A 26,114-nucleotide genomic window follows, 5' to 3' on the forward strand; every position below is an offset into this window, starting at 1 on the left:
TAAATTCTTCTTTCAGGGAGATTTCAAATCATATAATATCAGACAATGGAAGTCTGAGCTAATGAAATTCATCATGAAACATTGTCAATCACCTTCAAAAGTTATTTTCTCTGCCCTATATTTTCATATTATTATTTTCAAATATATTGAAAATCATTTATATAATGTATTGAAAATTATTTATATAATGTATTGAAAATTTCGTGAATTAATAATTTTGGATACTTCTAAAAATATGCTAATATCTTACCTCAACTTTTCTCTCTGCAACGAACTGGGTTGAGTAATAAACTCTTAAATTTTCATATACATTTTTATTTCTAACCTATACAAAGCTTATTCAACAATCTAAAACTGCTTCAAAAATATATTACAAAAATAATTTATCTTTTATTTTAGTTTGTCAAGTAATAAAATTCAAGACCAATGAATCAACAGCTTATTAGTTTTGCTAGGCAATAATAATATTAATAAACTTACTAAATAAATTAATATTTTACACTGGGATTAAATACATTTTGATGTCGATTGCAAGTTTTTTGCGTGTTAATTCCAAGCAATAAACAGATTACTTTCATTTAGCTACAAATATGAAGGCCAAAACAAATTATTTAAATTTCTTTCCATTGTTTGTTTCTATTGTATTCACATTTGTTTCATAATAGGCATTTTTCATTTCCAAAATTCTCAAAACACAACTGTTTCCAATTGAACGAGGATTAAAATGTACAGAAAAAGTTATAATTGTCTCAGCTGTCGCCTGCTTTATTCATTGGTATGAAATTAATTGATGCCGAGTTGATGCAAAACCTCTTCTTTGTTGGTGGAGGGCCATCTCCAAAAACGTGACCAAGGTGGGCGCCACATTGGGAGCAGGTGACTTCCGTTCGGATCCTCCCTGGTTGGGATATCAGGAGTAAAAGGTTTGCACCAACTATCAAGGTGGAGAGGAATGAAGGAAGGATGAGGATCAGGACCATGTGTGATGTGTTCAAATAATCAAGTAAGAAAACACAAAATGTGATGAAAGGTGATATAGAATGAAATTAAATCCAAAATAAATGAAACACAAAACAAATGATGAAATGAAAGAACAAAAAGTGTGAAAAACAAAAACAATGGAAGTGTGATTTGATGGGAATTACAGGAAGGAGATAGGAAGAGAAAACAGTCACAATTAGCTTTCCCGAGAAGTTCACCTCAATAAACTAACACACGAAAACCAAATAGCTAAGCAAAGTGAGTCAGTTTGCCTTTTAGCGTACAACACCACACGGATCTAGGACTTGTTAGGAATTTTAAGGAAAAAAGTGAATGGAATCGAATCACATTGACATCGGGACCAGCCAATGAAGCGTTTAACTGGATGTATTATAGCTCTATAGATTGGTTCCAAAAAATCTATAAAGGAGTACATTCAGTATTGGCCATGAACTCTTTTCAATGTCACCAATTCAATATATGATTCGATTTTGAATAAAAGACTTGGAACCAACACAAGGAGAATGGGAAAAATGAATTCTGATTTTGAATATTTTCACAAGAAATAGTAACTGACAAAATTGTATTAATGGTAAATTAAAAACAAAACCATTCGTTTTATATAACCTTTGAGCAATCAAATTCTTTCCATAGATCATTCCGCATGCAGCATCCGGGTCGTATCACTACGGTCAGTGATCGCAATGTGTCACAGAAAGAAGAATCATGTTTTTTAGAGCTTTCAGACTTCACTCGATTCCTCTACGAAAGTTTTAAAATGCGCACACCACATTTATAAGTAATTTCAAGGGAACAACAGAATCTTTCACACGCTTTGAGTCTAGACTAGAACCTTCCGTATAAAAGGAGTGCATCGGCGCGACGTGAGTCTGTTGAGTCGAGTAATCGACGTGATACGGTCGGAGAAGGATTCTAGTTGTACTGCGAAGTAGTTATTGTGAACATAAATGAGATCGCACAAGACTTACGAATGAACATCTCCAATCAATTCTTGAAATAATTACAATGAATATGATACCTGACATCGATGAGCTTGTCAAAAACAGAAGTCAGGTATCTGATTCAAAAAACTTTCTATGCTCTATAAAGATAAAACTCCAGTGTCGAATAGATCGGGAGTATTTAAGTTGACTTGTGGTTCTTATCCTGAATTTTATACTGGCCAAACCAAAAAAAAACTGTTTCCAAAAGAATAAAAGACCACAGAAGTATATGTCATCCTGTATATATATATATATATATATATATATATATATATATATATATATATATATATATATATATATAATATATATATATATATATATTATATATAATATATATATTATATATATATATATATTATATATATATATATATATATATATATATATATATATATATATATATATATAATATATATATATATATATAATATATATATATATATATATATATATATATATATATATATATATATATATATATATATATATATATATATATATATATATACAGAGTGACCCATTTGAAAGCGGGCCACCTCTCTAAAACTGTTATTTATTATCCGATTCAGAAGTTTTTTTTTCAATAGATAGAGCGTCAATAGTTCTATTAGAGTGCTGTGAAGTCGAAATATAAATAAAATTTTCAAGGCCTACTTCGAATTTTTTTCAAGGTCAAAAATCCAAAAAACATACTAGCGATTTTTTTATATGAAATTTGACGACGCCACTGGATTTGTGATGCTTTCAAATGGTTGTGACTGAAATTTCAAGATGAAATATGTTTTTTTAACAGAAATATAGCATAAGTAAAATTTTTATCACTTTATCTAAATATTTCGAATTGTCGTCATATTAAATCACAATATTATTAATAATATCGTTTAAAATGCTCTTTCACGTCGTTAGCAGTCGAGCTTGTAAACAGCAGTTATTCAAAATGGTGTCAAATTATGTTTCTTTCAAACAGAACTCCATAAAGTATAGAAGATAGTTATGTCCATCAAAACACTGCAGTTTTTTTGTCATCAGAGAAATGAAATATACATCTTTACATCAAATAGTAATCAATATTCAATAATCAATAATAACCAATACTGATGAAATAAATGAACTACAACAAAAAAATGGATTGAGATGAGAGTGCCCAGACATTAATTTCCGTACTTTGTAACTAATTTCCGATTTAATTCGATACGTTTATTCTACCATTTTCTAATGCTAACTAATCATAAGATTCGATCAAAATTCGATCATTGGTTTGGGGTAACATTTATGCAAGCCTGGTCTTATTCTTTCACGCAGTTCCTCTTTGGTGGTTGTCAGTTATTCCGAATATCTACATATCTTGGTTTCATTCAAACATGTTTGGGATGCCACATTTCGAAAATATTATTTTTATTAGAAGGCTTTGAAAGTTAAGTTGCCGTGGAGATGACAAGTCATTAAAATAAAAGACGAAAAGACACAAATTTGTCAGTATTAATAGTGAAGTTTATAACTCTTCAAGTACCTACACTAATAAAGAAGTATGGCAGATAATTTGACTTTGCAGGAGAAAATTGAAATAGTAAAACTTCGTGGTAACAACGACAGATCCGAAAGGGAAGTATGTAGAATTTTCAATAACATGCATCCGGAGCGTCGAAATATTAGCAGAGCTACAGTTGGAAGAGTAAACAAAATTTTCAATCAGTATGGAGCTGTTAGTAAACATATCCTGAAGAATATTAATACTGTACAAAGGCAGAGACGAAATAATTCTGAACGAATTCGAAATTATTTTAATAATAATCCGAAAACAAGTGTGAGAATTGCAAGTTTGGACATCAACTTACCGCGTGAAACAATAAGGAGAAATCTTAGGAAATATAATAATATGAAGCCCTTTAAACCAAAGTGTCTTCACACCTTAGAAGAAGGCGATAATGAAAAGAGGATGGAGTATAGTTTATGGGCTCAAGGAGAATATCTAAATAACAGGAATTTTCTGAAAAAAATTTTGTTCAGTGACGAGGCAACATTCACAACCAATGGAACAGTTAATTCTCAAAATTCAAGGTACTGGACGGAAGAAAATCCACATTGGATAATAAATTGCAGAAGACAGTACTCCCAAAAATAAATGTTTGGTGCGGAATATTACATACCAGAATAATTGGCCCCTTTTTTTTTGAAAACAATTTGAATGGTCAAATTTTTTTGAATTTTTTGAAAAACGAGTTTTCCAACGCTATGGATGAACTTCCACTAGCAGAAGAGGCCCATATTCTATTTCAATTAGATGGCTGTTCCATCCACAATAGCAGGATTGTTAGAGATTGGCTGGAAGAAAATTTTCCTAATCGGTGGATAGGGCGAAATAGTTCACTGATTGAGTTTCCCCCCAGATCCCCGGACTTGACTCCACTTGATTTTTTTTTATGGGGCACCGTTAAGGAAAAAGTATACAAAACTCGCCCAACGAGCAAAGAGGAACTGCGTGAAAGAATAAGACAGGCTTGCAGAGATATCACCCCCCAAATCAATTATTGAATGTTTTGGTTAACATTAGAAAACGATATGATAAATGTATCGAATTGAATGGAGATTTGGTGGAACAGTCCAAAATTTAATGTGTGGGCATTGTCATGTTAATACATTCTTTTGTAGTGGTTCATTTATGGTTTTAATATTGATAATTATATTATGATATAAAGATGTGTATTTCTATTCTTTGACAACAAACTGCAGTGTGCTAATAAAGATAACTATATCGCACATAAAGTTGTTATGTTCTGAAGAAGTATTTCAAACCATATTATTTACAAAATTGTTATTTAATATACAACTATTTGAATTATTTTGACAGTGATTGGTATATTTTACTTATGCCATATTTCTGTTAAAAAACATTATTTTATCTTGAAATTTCAGTCACAACCATTTGAAAGCATCACAAATCCAGTGGCGTCGTCAAATTTCATATAAAAAAATCGCTAGTATGTTTTTTGGATTTTTGACCTTGAAAAAAATTCGAAGTAGGCCTTGAAAATTTTATTTATATTTCGACTTCACAGCACTCTAATAGAACTATTGACGCTCTATCTATTGAAAAAAAAAACTTCTGAATCGGATAATAAATAACAGTTTTAGAGAGGTGGCCCGCTTTCAAATGGGTCACTCTGTATATATATATATATATATATATATATATATATATATATATATATATATATATATATATACAACAAAGAATTGATGAAACTGCGGAGATAACCTCAACTGGTGTAAATTCTGGTGTTTGTAAAACTGATGCTATTTTAAGAAAAATTTCTCAAGGTTGTTTGGAATCTGTGTCCCCTTTTTGATATTAGCAAAAACTCATTGGTGACCTATTTAATATATCTTAGGTCAATACTCATCAAATATTCAAGTGCTACCACAATCAACTGATAAACAATTCTATAAATAAGATATAGCATTGATTTATGGAATTAATGTTCCATTTTATCAACTTGTTCAGGAAGTACTAATCACAATTCAAGTTAATATATAAACATTTATATATGAGACATAATGTTGATCCTTTTAAATTTTTGTTTCTGTGGAAATAATAAACTATATTTAAAACATGAAAGTTGTGAACATATGCCTATTTTCACTAAATCATGGTCTACTTACATTGTTCAGACTGTCCGAATGCATAGTTTTATTCAAATCGTTAATGAAAACAGATCTCAATGAATATTATGTAGCTATAAATTCAATTTTCAAAAGTGTGTAGAGCTAAAACTTTACTGTAACATATAATTTATTGAAAGAATGCTTTTTTGATTTGGAACCAGTTTGGAATATAATTTTGTCAATTAAAGTACAAGAGGATAAACTGAATACAACTAAATTTTTCTCTCAGAATTCAGATATTTCCATTCATTCAATAATTCGAATCTTTGCATTTGTGATATGAAATTAGTATAGTGTAATTTTGTCAGTATAATTCAGATTAAATCATGACCAATTTTTCAAAAAGTTCAACAGAAATTGGTTTTCAATTAATTTGAACCATACTGTATTATGAAATGACTTAATTTTTGTCCACTCAATTGACAGTTCTTGAAATATCAGAGATAGGCATGTACTTTTAAATTTTATAACGAAGAAATGTTCATTATTTGCTCAATATTTCCTCAATTTAACTTCATTTCAAACCAAGAAACCATCCTAAGAAGAAACTTATATTTTTTTATCTATAATATTTGTTTAAATGAACCTTCAAGTCACTAGGAAAATTGTGAAAGAACTCATTAACGAGCTCAAAACAACTATGAATGATTTATTAAAGAAGCCATCTGGCTGATAACCTCATCAACCTTAAAAAATTTATCACAAATGCAGAGATTACTAGTTCAAGTAGTAAGTGAATACCTCCACTAGTGTCTGGTGATAATTTAACCTTTCCCTTATCCAAAACATCATTGAAGGCAGGCCATCCACATCCGCTATCAAATTTAGTTTCAGAACTGAAGAGAGGCTGCTCGCAAACTATGCAGACGTAAGTGCCGGCGTCTTTAGTTTTATTGTAACAACCTAGATAGATAATTTTATAACTTAAAGATATAATTACTTATAAGAAAATTGAACTATGTTGACTTGCAATTTTTAGAAACTCTTACTCTGCTTTTTTCAGTGAGTGTCATATTGGCAAAACATTGAGAAAAACATCCAAGTGGATGAAAATTCACAATAGACTAACAATATAACTGAGCTGAAGTTGACACCTGTTCTTCTTCCAGTTGATTTCCATCCAAAAATTCATCATTCAATCACATTTCTTCAGTTTTGCCAGAATTTAAGTTATATAAACTTCTCATAAGATCTATTTTGTTATGATATGAGTTGAAAAATTATTTACACTCTCCATTATATTTTTAGTACATGTAAGCATGCTTTCAGAAGTCTATAGACATTCTAGATTAGTATTGATTATTCTGGTTGAGTGGGAGAGCATGTAAGCTAAACTCTGCCATTATAAATTAAGACGATTTATTATTATTATATCATCAGCAGGTGTAAAACTGATAGCAATTTGTAAAGCGGTTGTATTTTTAGTACAAATGGCGAAGCCTAACAGAATATTTATTTTAATAACAAGCCTGAAATACAATAACTCTATCAATTTTACATCAACGGCTGATAATACCAAATGCCAAACAAGAACACTATAGGTCTTATAAGGTTATTGACCAGAATAAAACCTATTTGAATATAAAAAGAAAGTAAACATTATAAACAAGGAGTAGGTAGTGTTGAAACCGCTATCAATGTTTTTTTGTCTCTAACCAGAATCAGTGGAATAACTAAAATTACCTGTATCAAAACAATGCTCAGAACATTGACAGTACAAACAATTTGGATGAATCACTTCTCTATTCCCAAGATTTTATGGATTGAGATAGAATGAAAAACAACTGGAAGATGAAAAAAGTGCTTGAAAAAGACGTGAATGATAATTTTTATCCTACAAAATAATTCAGCTATTATTATAAAAGAAAAAACATCTGATACCAGATGGTTTTCAAAACATATCAATGATCACAAGAAAATTCACTGCTGTTGGCACTGAATATTGAATATATTTCAGGGAAACGAAGAAAACTAGGTTCATTTTTAGGGAACCAATTCAACTTATGAAAACTCACCCGAGAAAGGTCGCTCGGTTCCCTTCTCCTGTGTAACATGATACTGCAAAGGAGTCAGCCTGCTTTTCAATTCTGCCTTGTCAAATTCTTTAGCCATCTGTAAAGCTACGTAAAAATGAATGAATGATGATAATTGGGATGTTCATATATTATCTGAAAATAAAATTAGAAGAGCTATTTTTAACTCACATGAAATATGAATATTGAGTTTCTTCAAGTGAAAAGTAGAATGGCGCACTAGATATTTGGTATTACGCAATAACTTAATCATAACATTGTGGTCAATGACTAATATGGACTATTAGCAAACTAATAATGTACTTAGTGTTAAAGTACTGTCACAGTATTGTTACTTTAGATCAATTTGATGACAAAATTACCTTCCCTTCCAGTGACAGTGACGTAACAATAATTACTTGTCAGTGACGGATGTCAGTTATCAGTCTCCAGCGTTGCCATATTGAAAAAATAAAAAATGCTCGGTACCAATGAACCATTAAGTAATTTATAATATATAAGTAATAGGAGTGTGTATTGAACAGTACAGTATAGAAACAGTAAACATAGAGAAGATCTAACACAAAGAATAGTACCTGGTGTAACCCAAATACAGACAAATTTACCTAAAGAACCTGGAGTACCTGTATTGTACCTGTATAAAAGGACATACAACAGGATGACATGTTCAGTTTGAGTAGAACCTAGATGATGATAGTACGACCAGCTATATATATATATATATATATATATATATATATATATATATATATATATATATATATATATATATATATATATATATATATATATATATATATATATATATATATATATATATATATATATATATTATATATATATATATATATATATATATATATATATATGAATGAAATTGATGAAACTAGTAAAATTTCACCTACATAAAACACTGTCATTCTCAATGTTAGACATCCGATGTTTCGCCGTAAGACACTTGCCTTATCGGCTCTTCAACAAATACTTCTGTGTATAGAGTTAATTTTTGAAATTGATTGCTTTCTTCCTTTCTTTGGAAGATTCCCACATTTTTTGCATCAAGATGGAGAAGTAGGAGGCCAAAAACTTTCCCAAAAATTAATCTCTCCTAAAAATCAGAATACATGAGAAAACTGGAAATAAACGATTAACAATTACTTCCATTCGAGCGATTATTGGGATCGTAATAAAAATAACACTTTTGATGATTACTCAAACTCGGGAATACAAAAAATGGTTTCTCCGATATTAACGATCACAGGTCCGTATCTGAAATTCAACAGTCGAGGACTCTCCAAGTTGGACGACACGCTGAATAAAAATTCTGAGATTATATTCTGATTGTCAGACGAAATATGCTGCGGCAAAGGGTAGACAGATTTATAATATTTGTGGAATTAAACAATGAATTTCGAAATTTTATATTTTTCCTTCATAACCAAAACCGCTAAAGTAGATTTGTTGGTATTATTCATCAATAGTACAACATTCACTACTATTTGACTTACTTCCTATCTCATACCTTTTAAGAGATTCCAATGACTAGAATCTCTATATATTCAACACGAATGGTAGAAATCACTTGTTCTATTAATAACCTCAAAATCACCTTTTATATTATTTATAGACCAATACATTGATATTCGAAACTCTATGGTTTGGAAATTAGTCAAATATGTTAACAAAGTTCAAGGGCATTTTGATTGGCCATTTTTCAGGTATTGACAACACAGATATGTTCTGTGTCAGATTGACTGATTGTTTGACCTTGAAACTGACAACACAAAGTCTAACTAATCTTTGACAATTGACACAGAAGTGATAACACTAGCGAGAACGCGAGTTACTATCTGGTAATGAAGGCAGAAGAGGTGAATTTGTAAACAAATGATAATTTTTCAATTCATAGAAATGATTGAGTAAATCTTTTTCGATGCATTGAATAATGAACAGTTTGAAAAGTGTGTCTGTACGAGTCATTAACAGCGACATTGCAGTGCTGTTACCGAACCGTGTTTATGAAATTAAACAAATGGAAACTAAATCTTCCAGATTGAGACAAATATGCCTCCTTTGCTTGGCCCTTTGTGTTTTTGGAATCCTTGGGTTTGGCTATTTTTGTCCTGATAAAGTAAGTGTCTAGCGTGTATTTTTCCATTTATAAAGAATACTTTTTATTTCTAGGTCTGTGCATTGAGTTCCAAGAGCACTATTTTCATAGACGATAATTTAGGGAAACCCCATATGAATAGCAAAGTAGGTCTGAGTTATGATGATATGTTGAATGATGATTTCAACTTTGATATGGACTCGCATGATGTTATGGTGTTTTTACATATGCAGAAAACAGGTAAGAAAGAATGTTTTACGAAAAACAATTTTAAAATAGATCAACTATTTAAGTTGGAGTTTCTTGTTGAGAACAGTAAAATATCTATAGGCTAGTGAACTCGTCTGATATTATCAGTTATTTCTGCCATTAAAAGAAAAAAAATTGCATTGTTTAATAATCGTGTTATTCATCTTATTTCCAAAATAGTGTTTTTTGCCTTTTATTCAGAAAGAACTTGTGAAAATTGTAGTTCAAAGGATTTTTTTGTTATGACATCCTGCCAATGATAATATTTAATTTTCAAACCATAAATTCTTTTCAAGTGTTTACAGATAGTTTTCCAACAGTCTGTATTTTTGTAATTGTGATATGATGACTAACAGAAAATTTACATTATAGATAATGCTGTAAGTGGTTTATTGCTTGATAACATGGGACACTTGACATTTGAAAGGAGTATGATTATTCCTGATAGTTGGAAAAATAAGTGCATCATAATGTATCATTAGAAAGTCAAATCAGTTTCAAGAAATTCAGTCAATGACAGTCAATGTAATACTCAGAAAATATTTATTTTCCCACAAAGAAATGTTAGATACTTAAAAATTAATGACTAGGTTAGTACAATGATGGTTCAACTTCGATTCAAAATATTTGTCTTCTCCATGTAATAATTGAAAGATGCTGTTGAGTTGAAAAACAGCCTTTGCTGATTCTTCGCCAATTCATCACTCATAGTTATTCTTTCACTAGTTTGTAAGTTTTTTTTTTGTCTATGAAGATGATGAATAAAGCCGATTTATTATTATTATTATTATATGAATAACTCTAGAAATTTGAACCTGTCAACGTAAACATAGTCAAATAATTGTGAATTGTTTAAAGTAATTTAAATGAACAATTCACATTTTGTATTTGCTATACCTGTGATTTCAGCGATTTCACTAAAATAGTGAATTTGTCCATCTTTAGAGGAAATTGATTTTAGTTATTTGAGATTCAAGAGCTTTTTTACCAGGTTTTGAATCTGAATTGCTTTCCAAATTGCAAAGAAACCGACGTACAAATACATACAGTTGTCCTCATAAGGGTTAGATTATCAGAATACTTCAAAAACCTTCTAATTTTGCTAAATAGTTTTCATTTATATTGAAACATTGGAACATACTCTCAAGATGTAGACCTTAAGAAAGGATATTATTTTCATTTCAAATTACACTTCATGTTTATCTTTGTTCTATACTGGCTGCAGCTGCCTTTAAATATTCAAGGTTATTCTATTCAGAAAATAAAATTATGTAAAGTAGTAACGTCCAGGAATATGATTATCCTGATTTGTATTCAACTCATTGATCATATGAGTTTAATGCACTTCTGTTATTGTTTGTGTGTATGTCTGACAAGACTAAATAATTGTAAACATTCAGTTGCTATCAATATCTTTTCAAATAATATTTTGAAAGTTATGAATACGGGGAGATGCATCACCTCTGGAACAAATCTCATAAATATTCTTTTCAAAATCAATAATGCATTCGAATTAGAAAAAATTAAACAAATTAATTTCTTCATCTGATGTACTTGATGTATTTATAAATATCCATTTTCCCAAATAGAAAGAATTATATCTTTTTGAAAGTTCTTGAATAGAGTAGAGGATAATTTTTATCTTCCATCAAGAATGTGTTTGTTACATTGGCATGGCAGTTGAGAGTTTTCATTTCTGTTATTACCTACAGTGGTGTGTAGATATATAAGGGTTGACATTATTTAAGTTTATTGTATTCATTTAAAAATGTCCTTATAGGACGAAACTGCAGTAACGTTAGTTACAAATACAAGTAGTATAAAACATAGGAATTTCATTAGTTCGGACTTCCATTGTTTAATATGATATAAAATGGTTTGAAATCCCTGAATAAAACAACACAATTAAAAATTGAAATAAACAGCTGAAAAATAATGATTATGTTGAGAAAAAAAAACCTGAAATGAAATTACAATAAAGTGAAATACAAGCAATAAATTTATTTTATTGTAATTTCTTTTCAGGGTTTTTTTTTTGCTTAACATAATTGTTATTTTTCAGCAGTTCATTTTAATTTTCAATTTTTTTTAATTTATTTATTTGCGGACTTGCCATTTTACAATGAACATGTAAATAGTGTGATTGAAAAAATAAACAATTGAATAATAATATAGGATATCAAAAAACAAATATCAATTAATTATTAATAATAATAATCAGCAGTTTCTTCATAGTACATACTACATAGACTCCATATCACGCAATTATTTTCCAAGACCGAGCGTACCAAAGAACAGTACAATATTTTAAAGGTATTTATAGAAAATTTATCTGTGGATCGTTGAACAAATCCCAATAATTTGAGTGATTTAGATGTAATGTGATCAATATGACCTTTAAAAGTTACTTTGCTATCAAACAACACTCCCAAGTCCCGAATGCTGTTAGTCAACGTTAGATTAATGTTTTTGATTTTATATGGATATACAATAGGTTTCACAGCTTTCGAAAATGTTATTTGATAACATTTATTTATATTTAAATGAAGCATGTTTTCGTCACACCAACGATATAAGTGATTTAAATCTATCTGTAACAGTTCTGCATCATAAAAGTTATCTACAACCCTGTAAACTTTGAGATAATCTGCAAACATTGAATAATAGCTGTGGTGTATGACATCCAACACATCGTTTACAAAAAGAATGAAGAGTATTGGGCCTATTTGTGATCCTTGAGGGACGCCAGACGTTACAGGAATTTGTGATGATATGGAACTAGCATACTTAACATACTGAATTCTATTATCCAAATAACTCTTTATCCATTTTGACATGTTACCATTGATGCCTAATGCTAGGAGCTTAGCCATGAGAAGATCATGATTTACCCAGTCAAAGGCTTTAGAGAAATCAGTATAAATAGTCAATTTGGTGTTTTTCCTCTAGGTTATTCAAAAGAAAATGTTGATAAAGCAATACATTCGTAGTGGTGGATCTACCAGATATAAAGCCATGTTGGTGTTCATTTATTATGTTTTTTGTATCGAATGTCAGTTTTTTAGTTATCAAACAATCCAGCAACTTGGGAATTTCAGATTGCTTGCTCACTGGACGGTAGTTTTTAATATTTTCTTTATCACCAGATTTGTGGATTGGAGATCCAGAATTCAGGGAAGATTCCCATAGATAAAGAAAGATTAAATAATGTTTGTAAGGGTTTTGCTAGAGTGAATATGCAGTTTTTTACAAATTGCAAAGGAATTCCATTGGGACCAGCTGACAGTTTTCCTGGGGTTATCATGAGTTGATTGGTTATTTCTGCCGTTTCAATATAGTAGTTGGAAATCTGTAAACTCTCTGTGCATTTGTATTGCGGAATTTGAAAAACCTTTTCGTCAGAATAGGTAGTAGAATTTTTTTTTTCTCGAAAGAAAGTTTTTGGCTTTCTACTACTCCATCAGTTTCATTTCTCATTTTCCAACAAAAACTATATTCGTTTTCAGGCGGTACTTCATTTGGCAAGCATCTGGTACATGATCTGGACCTGAAGAGACCTTGTACGTGCCCACTTAGCAGAAAGAGGTGTTACTGTTTTCGACCTCATTCGAACCAAAGTTGGTTGTTTAGTAGGTATACAACAGGCTGGAAATGCGGCTTACATGCTGATTGGACGGAATTGACGAACTGCGTGGATGAAAAATTGGACGAGTTGGAAGATGTCATGAAAAGACGATATTTTTATATTACCTTATTGAGGGAACCAGTTGCAAGGTTGGTACTAGATTCAAATCAAATCAAATGACATTTATTTTATTGTCAGAAGAAAAATACATTTCATAGACAGTAATTATTGTAAATTACAATAATTTTTCTACAGAAAATCATTTGAAAACATGCAAACAAATAATAGAACAAACAATATGAATAATAAATGTAATAATAATAATATATGGATGATCTTAAACTTTATGCCTCTGGAGAGAAGGATCTCCATCAGTCCTTGAGGGTGGTGGAAGAGTACACGCATGCTATCGGTATGAAATTCGGGATAGACAAATGTGCAATGGTTCATCTCAAAAGAGGACGATGCGGGGACTACGGAGAGGATGTGCAGCTCGTAGGTGGAATCATCCTACATCATCTGGATGCCGGAGAGACGTATACTTACCTTGGGGTGGAACAACGCCACTCACAAGAGGTAACTGCAGTGAAAAACTCTCTCCGCGGCAAGTATCAGCACAAACTTCGACAGATCTGGTCATCGGAACTGTCGGGGAAGAACAAAGTAGCTGCAACAAATATGCTTGCCGTTCCAATCTTACTCTACTCGTTTGGAGTAGTGAAGTGGACTCGGGAGGAGCTGTCTCAACTCGACGTAAGGACCCGAAAAATGATGCATCTCAAATCAAATCAAATCAAACTGTACTTTATTGTCCAAGAATAATTATTCTTATTGACAAAGTGAGTAGATAACAATGAAGTGGATATCCACTGTGTCCAATACATATGAGAGAAAAAAAAATAAAAATATAAAAATATAAAATGTAAAGATGAATAATTATATATACATATATACACACACACACACATATATATATATATATATATATATATATATATATATATATATATATATATACATATATACATATATACACATATACACATATATACACACATATACACACACATACATATATATAGGAGTTTGCATCCCAAATCGTCCGTTCCACGGTTGTACTTCCCCCGACAACAGGGAGGTCGTGGACTTTTGAGTTTGGAGTGTCTACATGACAGAATGGTACTGGATATGGCCTGTAAAGTCGTCAGGAGTTCGGATCCCCTTCTCTGCATGGTCCGTGACCATGAGAGAGCAGGAATTGGAACATTTCTCCTTAGGGCAGCTGCTCGAACAGCTGATGAACTCGGTATAGTATTCGACTCTGAACGAGGTGACTACAACTCTGTCACCGAGTTGGAACCCGTTCAGCAAAAAGCTCAGATAAAAACCGCAGAGATCACCTTACTTCTGCGGAGACACAGGGATAAGCCGATGCATGGGGTCTTCTTCAATAACATTGAAGACCTTGGCTTATCAAAGCGCCTGACGTTCGCTTTTCTCAGGTCGAGTGGGCTGAAGTCGGAAACTGAGGGGTTCATCATGGCTTGCCAGGATGGTATCTTCAACACCTTAGTCTACCGCAGTCGCGTGATGGGTATAGAGGTTCCTGACACAAGGTGCAGGGCCTGCCGCGAGGCGCCCGAGACCCTAATGCACTTGCTATCAGCATGTCCAGCATATGCGGTCTCGGCCTATATACATCGACATAACGCGGCCCTAAGAGTGCTATATTACCATCTACGGCACTCTTACGGTATTGAGGAGACACCGGTGTTGCCCTACGCTCCGGGGGATATTGAATCCGTTGTGGGGAACGAGAAGTGCCGAATTTATTGGAACTATTCGTTCCCCACCTTAGGCTCATACAAGCTAATAAGCCTGATGTAGTCCTTCTCGACCACCAGACCAAAACGATATTTGTCGTGGAGTTTTCAGCTCCTGGCGAGACGAATATTGTCAGAAAAGAGGAGGGAAAACGGATAAAATATCGAGATTTTCTCTTCGAACTCCGCAGACTCTATCCAGATCACTCTGTCAAGATGGTCGTTCTGATTATTGGAGTCCTTGGTGGAATGATGTCTTCTCTATTCTCGAATATCAAAATCATACCGGCTTGCCGCACTAAGGCAGAAATCTTAGCCGCACAGATGCAGAAGGCTATCATTCTTGGCTCACTGCGTTTGCTCAGGGCACATGATTCTCGGACCCAATGATCACTTACCCCACGGTGTGGGGAGTGATCATTGGTTGATTATGCTGGCGCGCCCTCCCGAGTGTATCGGGGCTTCGGGGGATAGGGCCTGACCAGCGCACACTACGGTGAAAAAAAAAAAAAAAAAAAATAATACTTTATTTCCGTGTAGACAATATACATTGTATAGGAATAGTCAATAAAAGAAATAAAAATAAAGATAAAAACAGAGTATAGGAAACATACAAGTTGAAACAACACCTTAAAACTAAAATAATACCCTACTTATCTAATCTAAAAAAATTCATTCAATGAATAAAAACATTATTCAATTAGAAAACTCTTTAAATTTCTCTTAAACATCACATAATTATGTTCTTCCCTTAAATGATCGGCCAGTTTGTCGAATATTTTTATTCCAATGTATTCTGGTGCAAATGAAGTTATTCTTAGTCTTGCATATGGCACATGAAATCTATTTTTTGTTCTAGTGTCATAGTGATGAACATTTTTATTCATTTTGAAATGTGTTTTGTTTTTGAATATGTAGCTGCATATTTCAAATATATAAACAGATGTGAGTGTTATGATGTGATAATTTTTGAAAATTTGTCTGCAAGATTCTCTCCTTGAGACATTCGCAATACACCGTATAATGCGTTTTTGAGCAATGAATACGTTATGAGTCATGGATGACCCACCCCAGAAGCAGACACCATACCTCAGTCTTGAATCAACTTGAGCATAATAAATGCTCATTAGTTGAGTGGTAGTTAAAACTGTCCGCAGATTCATAAATAGAAATTTCATTGAATTAAGCTTAGAAATTAGATGCTGGCAATGAGCATTCCAGTTCAAGTTTTCATCAAGAAGAATACCCAGGAATTTAACACTTTTATTCGATTTTGAGTATGTCACATTATCAGCACTGAAACTGAAGTCTTCCATCCTATTTTGTCTATTATGAAAACGAATAATATTTGTTTTATCCGAATGAAAAAATATATCATGATAATTGAAAAATTCTGATATATGTTCAACTGCAGAAGCACATTTGTCTTTCAATATTTCATCATCTGATGCCGAGATGATCATAGAAATGTCGTCGGCATAAGCTGTTTAATGAACTTTAGAAACAACAGAGTCTATATTGTTTACTCTCTAGAGTAAAAAAAGGATTGGGCCCAGAATGGACCCTTGAGGTATTCCCATATCTACACTGAAAGGCTCAGAATTTATTGTCTGTAGTTAAAAAAAAACTAAAAAACACGCTTTTAAAGAACATCAAACTAAAAAGTTAAACATTTTTTTTCTAATAAGCACAATAATACTAGTATTTTTCGATCGTTATTGCTTCAAGTTTATTTAAAAAAATATTTTCAACTTTTTAGTTCGATGTTCTTCAAAAGCGTGTTTTTTTAGTTTTTTTGAACTATATTTATTTTTTACTTTCATATGTTATAAAAGCGTGTTTTTTAGTTCTTTAAACTATATTTTGATTTTCTTTTGAACAACCATCAAGGAGGTTATGTACAGCGCCATCTGCCCGCGAATAGATCAAGAAATATCAAGGAGCGCCATCTGCCCACGAATAGATCAAGCAATAATGTCGATAATTCTGTCAAATACAGATCCCGAGCTTGAGAGTTACAAACAAACATACATACAGGTGAAGCTATTATAAAGCTTGTAAAAATGAAGACAAAATACAGAGCTTAGGTGGGCGTGGGATAAATGAGAACGAGTTGAAAAATATAAATACAATAGTAAACATAAAAATATTAACACTCAGGTATTTCAGGAGATAGAAATTTGAAACTCAAAAAATTGTTGTAATTCATGAATACATAGGTAGCAGTGTAGGTGTGCATACAACTTTCTTCTATTATAAATAATCTCATTTCAGTATTGCCAGACGTGGGTGAAATATTAAAACACTTTCAGTCAACTAAAAGATAAAATTAGTTTTTCGCTTCCAATGCTCTCGCATTAACAAATATTTCGATCTGTACCATTATTTGCTTAGATATCAGTCAAAACTATCTTCTCGCATACTATACTAAAACCAATAATGATGGAGAGTAGAAGTAAGCCCAGTTGACAGCAAATCGGGGGCGTGCTTATTAATTTTTGAGAGTGTTAAAAATGAAAGAAAAATTCTTAGTACAATTAGTTAAAATATTCATACATATTTTTTATTTATTTCATTAAAACTTTGCAAATCGTAATTTACCTAATCGTTGTAGTCATTAGGTGGGCCTTATGAAAACGGAGTAATAATTGTGGTAATTATAGTAGGTACCAAATAAATTAACAATATTAATAAAAAACACAATATATATATATATATATAATTTAAATTTTCTAATTTAATGTTCTGTTTTCTCGTGCCACATATCCTTTTACTTGCGCCCAGATTAATTCTATTGGGTTTAATTCGCAGTGGTATGGTGGTAAACTTAAAACTGTAATTCCACGACTTAACGCCATTTAATCCACTGCGAATTTTTTATATTTATCTGTGTGTAATTTTGTTAGCTGAAGTAGTTCTGCCTTTAAACTATCTTTGTTATATTGGATGTTCTTATTAATTAACCATTCTTGAATTGCTGCTTTTTTCCATGATTGTTTCGGTAATGGTTCTAAATGTCGACTATGGTATGGGGCATTGTCCATGACGATGACAGACCCAGGTTCCACAAGTTGAATGATGCCTTCATACCATTTTTCAAACACCTCCGCATTCATCTCTTCATGATAGTCGCCTGTTTTCTTAGATTTAAATATTAATTCACCATTTAGTAAATATCCACTGTCGCTTCCTATATGCGTAACTATCAGACGACTACTTTTCCAGATGGCTGTTTTAACCCAACTGACAAACCTTCAATAAAGGCTTGTCGTGCACTTGTTATATTACCATCCTGCCATACTTTTTTGACCGTATGTCCTTGGTTAACCCATGTCTCGTCCATGAAGTACAATTTTTTTTGAGCTTCCGAAATTCGTCAATTATTCTTAGATAGTTTCTTCTCCATGCTATTATTTTTTGACGTTCAATGAGAATGCTTTTCTTGTCAACTTTTCCGTACATAAATTTCATTTCGTGTACAAGTTTCCTAAAAGTTTCTTTACCCATTTTTGGGACCAATTCATGATCGCTAAGTGCCTCCAGAACTGTTTGTAGTGTGGGCAGCTCATTTCTGAAAAAGAAACTGTGAATAGTTCTGCGTATACTGGTTTTGGCTTCTTCATCAACTGTGATTTTTTTTCGTCCGCTACTAGTTTTTGGCGTTTGTACGTCCCCATGAATTTCTGCTTCTCTTAGTATTTTGTAAATCGATGATTTTGGTACACCGGTATAATCAAAGCACATATCAACTAATTTATCTTTTGTAATTGTGGAACTTAATGATGTAGAAATGTAGAATTACAGCACATATGCACAGTGAAATACTCGCAGTACAATTTGTTTTTCTCTTACTGACCGAGACTCCGACCGTTTTACCTTTTTCGACGTGGAAGGCCTGACCATGTCTCCCATTTTTTGAGTAGTTTGAGAACGGTGTAGAAATATAATTATGTAACGCTTAAACACTTATTAGCACTATTATTTTCACCAATTGTTATCACAACACGTCGATTGCTGACTAACTTAACTGTAAAACATACAATTAACGCTGTATAATTCACAAACCAATGATACGCTCATGGCTGCAAGTACATTAGTGAGGATTGCAACAATGAGATGGAAGTTACGGTAAAGTGACAAAGACAGAAATATCGTTGCGTACAGCGTTGCCACTAGTTGTAATAAATATCTAACACTATACAGAAAATAATGAATTTTAACTGATCAGTAATCAGGAAATGTATACGTATTACTCATTACAAGCTCATTACTGATTTTTGTCATAAATAATACCTTTTAATCGTACTAGTATTGTGTATTATATATAATTTGCCACAACCTACAACTCTACTGCTTACTATATTTTGATTCTGCTATAAACTGGTAACGTAAAATTTAGATATGACAACGTGCTTTACTCTCAATCATTATTGGTTTTACTATAGCTGATTCACGTGAGGGCTTTGGTTAAGTTACAGACTCATACAGTGTTTTTTCCCTTCATTTATAGCTTACACTTATATCTATAAGAATAAAAATAAGTTTGCAATAGATAACACCTGCCATAGAAATCTCTTTGCAGCCTGATTTTCATCGCATATCTCTGTATCAAAGACATTTTTATTGTATTTGTTGTAAGTTCTATAATATTCTTGATGATCATATGTTCATATTTTTAAATCGAGGCTGAAATGATCCTACTTCGTAAGTGTTGTTATTCCGTAGACGATTTCTATTTATGATGATAATTTTTTATTTTTAAACTATTGATGTTTTTTATGAATACGTGTATAGGTAAATTTGTAATTGTTGACATGTCCTTGTTCAATTTAACGATGTAACTGAAATATTGACGTTTTTAATCATTTATGTAACCTTTGTGCTTTCAAATGATGAAATAAGGGAATATTATTATTATTATCATATATGATTCATTCAGGTACCTGTCAGAGTTTCGTCACGTTCAGAGAGGTGCAACTTGGAAAGGCTCTAGGCATTTTTGTAATGGGAGAGCAGCTACAGAGAAAGAATTGCCACCTTGTTATGAAGGAGAAAATTGGGAAGGTGTTGAAATAGATGACTTCATAGATTGCGAAAGTAATTTGGCTAATAATAGACAAACTAGAATGTTAGCAGATCTTGAACTTATTGGTGAGTATTGATTTTTAGAAAAATTCTTTACACACTTTGGGGTCGTAAGATTTTCAACTAGGATTTTGCAGTGAAGAGTTAGTTCTGATATAATCCAACTTTTACCGTGTGAAAACCTCAACAATCTATGTATTTCAGGTTGCTACAATGAATCGTACATGCCCAAAGAAGACCGTGACAGGATAATGCTGGCCAGTGCCAAGAAAAATCTCCAATCGATGTCATTTTTTGGTCTAACGGAGTATCAGAGGATATCTCAATACATTTTCGAGGAAACTTTCAACCTTCGATTTGCGATTCCCTTCGAACAGAATAACGCAACGGTTTCCAGTTCAACAATAACGATGTTGACTCCTCTACAATCCGCAAAGATTTCGGCGCTCAATAATCTAGATATAGAATTATACAACTTCTCAAAGAAGATCTTGTTAGATAGGTTCGAAAGGCTGAAAGCCAGAGATACAGATTTCGAGGTTAGGTTCAAGCATCTTGGCGAATTAGGTAATAGACATGGACCAACTGAATTCGACTGGGATAAATTGGAAGATCCCACCAATTCAGCGGATTGAGTGATAGTTTCTCAAATCATGGCCTACTGTGATAAAAAAAGAAACTTGCTATGAGAGAGGTTAATAACTCTCTGTTCAGTGATTTTTTAGTTTTGCTTTGAAAGATTTCTAAACATTGTTCTCTATGAAGAATTTTATATTTTGAATCGGTTGACAATTGATTTCATTTGCAACTTAGACTTATTTTAATTTCTGTGATGAAGGGTGCTCTATTGAAGCATCAGACTAGGATATATTTGCTAGTGGACAAATCATTTTTTGACTTCCTAAGAAACCCACAACTAGTAAATACAAAATCGTAAAAATTTGCATATTGATCCCTTTTGTTTTTATAACGAATATCCTAAGATATAGATTGCCGTGAATAATCATGTTCTTAAATTATATTTTTTATTTTATGAAATTTCTACATCTCCTTAAGACGCCAACTTGAATGGTGAAACGCGCGCCGAGAAGAGTATTGCATTTCTGTTGATTGGGAAAAGTGTTCGTAGTAGTTGATTTAAGCCGATTTCGGAACCTTCTCCCACCACTTTCAACTTCGAAACGACCTTCACCATGAACGACCTTCATTGATTCACGCTCCATATTTTCGTCAAGATGAATTTGATCTCGAATAAACCCGAGCCAGTCACATGGCTATTTTGAAATTTCAAGGATTCGACTTTGAACGACCTTCAACTGCGTGGACGAGGCGACTTTGACTTCGAACGAACTTCAGCCATGTCACGTGGCTATATTGAACATTTAAGGATTCGGCTACATAGACGCAGACGCTTTTGAAGTGCGTTTTTAGTTTGACTTTGAGCGACATTCTGTAATAGCACATACCTTTGCTGGAGTGAGTTTGAGGGCGCATATGCAATCTCCTTCCCTCGCCTACCCTTTAAATGATGGTATAAAAGAGGAGCCACTCACTCACAGAGTCAGTTTGTATCGCGTGTACTGAATATCTCTACAGATATGTTTCACTCTCATAGGTGCGGTAAAAGACAATATGCGTCGTCATCAAATGCAGTCCTGTAGGCTGAGTGATGATGCAGGTCCCCCAGCAAAACGATCCAGAGCGGATTCTACAGTTTTGGAAAGTTGCAACTATTGTAATAGAATGGTGGCTGCGAATAAGATGAATTCACACCTCAAAACATGCGGGCGCAGAACAAATTCCTGCACAGAATTTAAAGGTGGTGTGAAAATCATCATTAGCGCATTTGAATATTGGATCGTTAGCTACAGAATAGAAAGTAAGAATCCGCATTCAGATAATCATTTGTCAATGAAGTGAGGCAAAAAGTTTTAACTTTGATTGATTGAATGATGCAAATTATAACGCCTTGAAAGTGAGTTGTTTGGGAGGTACATACTTCAAACGCAGGAAATTTAGAGGAAACGTTATTTTAAGAAAGAGGTTAGTTTTACCTTTTATTTCACACTAATGTTGAAGCTTTACATTGAGCATTATTATCTTTGTTTATGTTTATCAAATTTGAAAGACTGAATGAAGAGTTTTCGTTTTTTGTTGTACCCTGTCTCAAATTAACATTTTATATTACTTTTTTTTTGAAAGAGTGTGGGAACTTGATCAAAATTTAATTTGCACCTAGTGAACATTGCAGGTTGTTTTGTTTTTTGCCACAGAATGCCATGACTTGAACTAAGTCTGATGCGAAAGTGCCATGTTTTTTGTTTACAAAATAAATGTAGAATGTTTGCTTTATATTGATGAACAGAAACAAAGGTTTGATCTCTAATGCATTTTTAGGATACTTTTCTGGATTCAATAACTCTCCAACACTTTTTGCATTTTTTGTACATTTATATCAAATCTCCATAGTGATGGACTAGGGATTTTACGGAGGTGGGTTTACCGAAACTGGAGCCGAAGATTTAAATTCAATTCGTCACAGCCGGAGTTGAAAGGAAGTCAGAGTCGGCGCTGTGCGAGTAAAGGAATAACGAGGTCGTACCTTTTAACGTGTGATTCCTAGCACGGGTTGGACGATAGGAAGTGAAAATCGATCTTTTGGTCATGCTGTTTGAACCACTGGTTCACACAGCGGTCAATTAAGTGAGTGGAGCAAACCACCCACGCCAACCCAACCGGTTACCGCGATAATAATTACACAACTCAGTAATTAGTCTCTTCAATAACTCAAATATAAATACAGCGGCATTAACGGTATCTTTGTTATAAATTCAAATAAAATCAAGTAAGCTGTATTGGTTGACAGATTTGCATGAAAATTCAACATGTATGAATTGCCACATCATTGTACAGTGGAGTGGTAGCCGAAGCTTCGTAACATCCTTACTATTGACCAACAATATTTCATTTATTTCAGTGATGAAGGACATCTCCATATATCTTATTTACTAAGTTTTATGCACCCAGACTCTGGCAACTTTATCTATTTTGTTCTTCAAATATAAGATTCCTTGCGTATGCGGATTGAAATGAAAAGTTGAGTTAACATTTCTTCTATATTAAAAAAAATGTACTGAGGAAAATATTTCATGTTTCATTGCCTTAATTTTATAGTACAAATTATACATCACTTTTCCTTTTCACAGCTTCAAGTGAGGCAGTGAAAAATATTTTTTTTATAAATTATGTTTGATGAGAGAAATATCTGAATCCAGAAAACCAGTTTTGTGTTTGGGTAAACACAATTTTTATAATTGAGTACTATGTATTTCTTATAAGTTCTGACAGTATGTCTCGTTTTAATATGAAAGGGGTATATTTTATAATTGTTAATTTAGTAATTATTTAGTGTGTTTTGTTTTGAATGGTTTAGGATGTGTATAATATTGAATTCAAAGAGATTTCTGTAAATAAAAAATAACACAACGAAATATATCGGAAGTCATAGCGAGAATAATTTTTAATCTTATTTTTATATGCATTATGATTGTAGGGAAGCTTCGAAAGGTCTCGTATTTCTTTATTCGTTTCTTGGAAACTCGAAATCACGACTTTAGTCTCGAAATTGCGACTTTAATTTCGAAATCATGACTTTAATCTTGAAATAACGACTTTAATATCAAAATTAGGACTTTATTCTCAAAATTTCGAATTCAATCTCGATTTAGAAATTCGTAATTTCGAATTAAAAAGATGTAATTTTTAGTTTAAAGTCAAGATTTCAAAATTAATTTCGAGATTAAAGTCATTATTACGAGATTGAAGTCAAACTTTCGAATTTAAAGTTGAAATTGAATTTTGAGACTGCTCTCGGGTCTTTATATTGTCCAGTGTCATAGTCAGTATCTACTCTCTGGAGAGTAGTTAGAGACTGCAATCTATTCATATTTCTTGCTTCATATATTTGATTGTTGGTTATTACACTAATTATACACAACACACCATATCTAGAACATTTCTTATTATTATGAACTTAGAAATAAGATATCGTATCGCTTTCAAGAGAATATATTATTACTTGTTCATGAAATTTGTACCAAAGATTCACATAGATTAGGTTATAATTTTTTATACATTTGTGCAATTTGATACTGTATATTGAGTATCATGATGGTGTGATGATTATACTTGAAGGTTCTAGTGCTGACTTTATTACATCAAAGTCTATGTATGTCTTGATTGTTGTTTTAATTAATATGCCCTTCATGATAGGAAGGTTGATGTCTCACAACAGAATGACTGTTTTGAATCAGTGTTTCCAGGATTCTGAATCTACCACTGTGATGAATTGATTTGTAGTTACCTTAAATATTTATTGAAAGGATTGATATTCATTTTTGGTTACTGTTTTCCAACTGTCAGTGATTTTTTTTCAGTAGTTTTCAGTTAGCCCTAATTCTATAGAGAATTGGTGATATATTTTTTCAATTTCCATGACAGTATTATGAATGTATGTCGTCAATATTGCTGTTTATATTTGGCAATAAATTCATCAATTTCTCCATAGATTTGTTGATAGCAACAAAATACTTAAGGATTTATTCACTAATGTGTTTTGTAAATATTATTTTTTCTGTCCATCAAATATTTTTTTGGACAATACAAGTGAATGAGTAAGGCTTGAAGAGTTTGATAATTCATTTTCAATTGTAATATTTATTTCTTTCATTAAACTTGAAGGTAACTAGATTTATTTCATTCAGCATTTGTGCTATAGCTAAATAGTGATAGTTTTGTACTTTTTGGAAAAAAATTATTGTTAGTGTTACATTCATAATATTATTGAACATTAATGTTGAGAATTTCTATTGTCGTCAATATTCCTGTTTACATTCGGCAATAAATTTTTTTATAATCTTGTTGTCGGCAATGGAATACTTTACATTTTATTCAAGAATATGTTTTGGGGCATTTTTTTTTGTCCACCAATATATAATTTTTTCGCAATACAAGTGAACGAATTTAGTTTGAATAATTGGATATTTCAATATTAATCATTAAATTTGAAGGTATCTAGGTTTTATTCAAGTTGATGCACAGGGTTCAAACTACTTAAATTTATTTATTTGAAACAAAGAAAAGACAATCTTCACAATGTTAGTGAATTATTTATTACCAATACTTGAAATTAGATTTCACAGGTATTTTATAGCTGTGTATTTAGTTGCTATTTCAATAATATAATTTATTTAATATGTTAACAAATATGCTTTGACTGAACTGACTAAATAGAAAATTTTATAATATAATTCACTCATAACTCACTTCACAAATCCATCTGATGTATAGCCACTTTCTCGGGCAGCTAATTTTTTTCTCAGCTACTAATTTTACAACTAGAAGTGGCTAATTGTAAAGTTCAAATGAAAATGTACATGAATAGAGATTAAGTATTTCACCTGTATTTATATTGCATGAAAGAATACATACTAGTTTTTACAGAAATATTTTTTTTTTTTGAGTTTTAGTTTCTACAAT

The 26,114-nt window shown here is 32.1% G+C and overlaps 2 protein-coding genes across 5 annotated transcripts; one reads left to right on the forward strand and one right to left on the reverse strand.

Moving 5' to 3' along the window:
- Positions 1–294: 294 nt before the first annotated feature.
- Positions 295–8,101, reverse strand: SelR (methionine sulfoxide reductase SelR). Of its 4 annotated transcripts, none has more exons than XM_023158326.2 (4): positions 8,047–8,101; positions 7,667–7,771; positions 6,393–6,554; positions 295–934 (listed from the first exon to the last, which is right to left on the reverse strand). In XM_023158326.2, exons 2-4 carry the CDS (start codon positions 7,761–7,763, stop codon positions 750–752), a joined length of 444 nt encoding a protein of 147 aa, XP_023014094.1. In that variant the 5' UTR covers positions 7,764–7,771; positions 8,047–8,101; the 3' UTR covers positions 295–749. The 4 variants fall into 4 exon arrangements, with proteins under 4 accessions (XP_023014094.1, XP_074030937.1, XP_023014093.1 ...); XM_074174836.1 differs by lacking the exon at positions 8,047–8,101 and adding an exon at positions 7,856–8,040 and having other exon boundaries at positions 7,667–7,763; XM_023158325.2 differs by lacking the exon at positions 8,047–8,101 and adding an exon at positions 7,856–8,040 and having other exon boundaries at positions 295–898.
- Positions 8,102–9,269: 1,168 nt separating this feature from the next.
- Hs6st (Heparan sulfate 6-O-sulfotransferase) lies at positions 9,270–26,081 on the forward strand. The gene is made up of 5 exons (XM_023158321.2): positions 9,270–9,815; positions 9,869–10,034; positions 13,550–13,817; positions 20,431–20,642; positions 20,781–26,081. The coding sequence occupies exons 1-5, from the start codon at positions 9,630–9,632 to the stop codon at positions 21,209–21,211; spliced, it is 1,263 nt and encodes a 420-aa protein (XP_023014089.1). The 5' UTR covers positions 9,270–9,629; the 3' UTR covers positions 21,212–26,081.
- The last annotated feature ends 33 nt before the right edge of the window (positions 26,082–26,114 follow it).

The sequence above is a fragment of the Leptinotarsa decemlineata genome, unplaced genomic scaffold (assembly GCF_025532065.1).
Source record: "Leptinotarsa decemlineata unplaced genomic scaffold, Ldec_3_MD MMD2_tig00000882_RagTag_RagTag, whole genome shotgun sequence".
Classification (NCBI taxonomy): Eukaryota; Metazoa; Arthropoda; class Insecta; order Coleoptera; family Chrysomelidae; genus Leptinotarsa; species Leptinotarsa decemlineata.

What these genes read in the sequence shown, in the direction of transcription:
- SelR (XM_023158324.2), bottom strand. Translation starts at nt 7,937, where the DNA reads ATGATTAAGTTATTGCGTAATACCAAATATCTAGTGCGCCATTCTACT. An exon ending in ACTCAATATTCATATTTCAT is followed by an intron (nt 7,772 to 7,855) that starts GTGAGTTAAAAA and finishes ATTTTTACGTAG; the next exon opens with CTTTACAGATGGCTAAAGAA. An exon ending in AACCGAGCGACCTTTCTCGG is followed by an intron (nt 6,555 to 7,666) that starts GTGAGTTTTCAT and finishes TTATCTATCTAG; the next exon opens with GTTGTTACAATAAAACTAAA.
- Hs6st (XM_023158321.2), top strand. Translation starts at nt 9,630, where the DNA reads ATGAACAGTTTGAAAAGTGTGTCTGTACGAGTCATTAACAGCGACATT. An exon ending in TTGAGGGAACCAGTTGCAAG is followed by an intron (nt 13,818 to 20,430) that starts GTTGGTACTAGA and finishes TGATTCATTCAG; the next exon opens with GTACCTGTCAGAGTTTCGTC. An exon ending in AGCAGATCTTGAACTTATTG is followed by an intron (nt 20,643 to 20,780) that starts GTGAGTATTGAT and finishes TATGTATTTCAG; the next exon opens with GTTGCTACAATGAATCGTAC.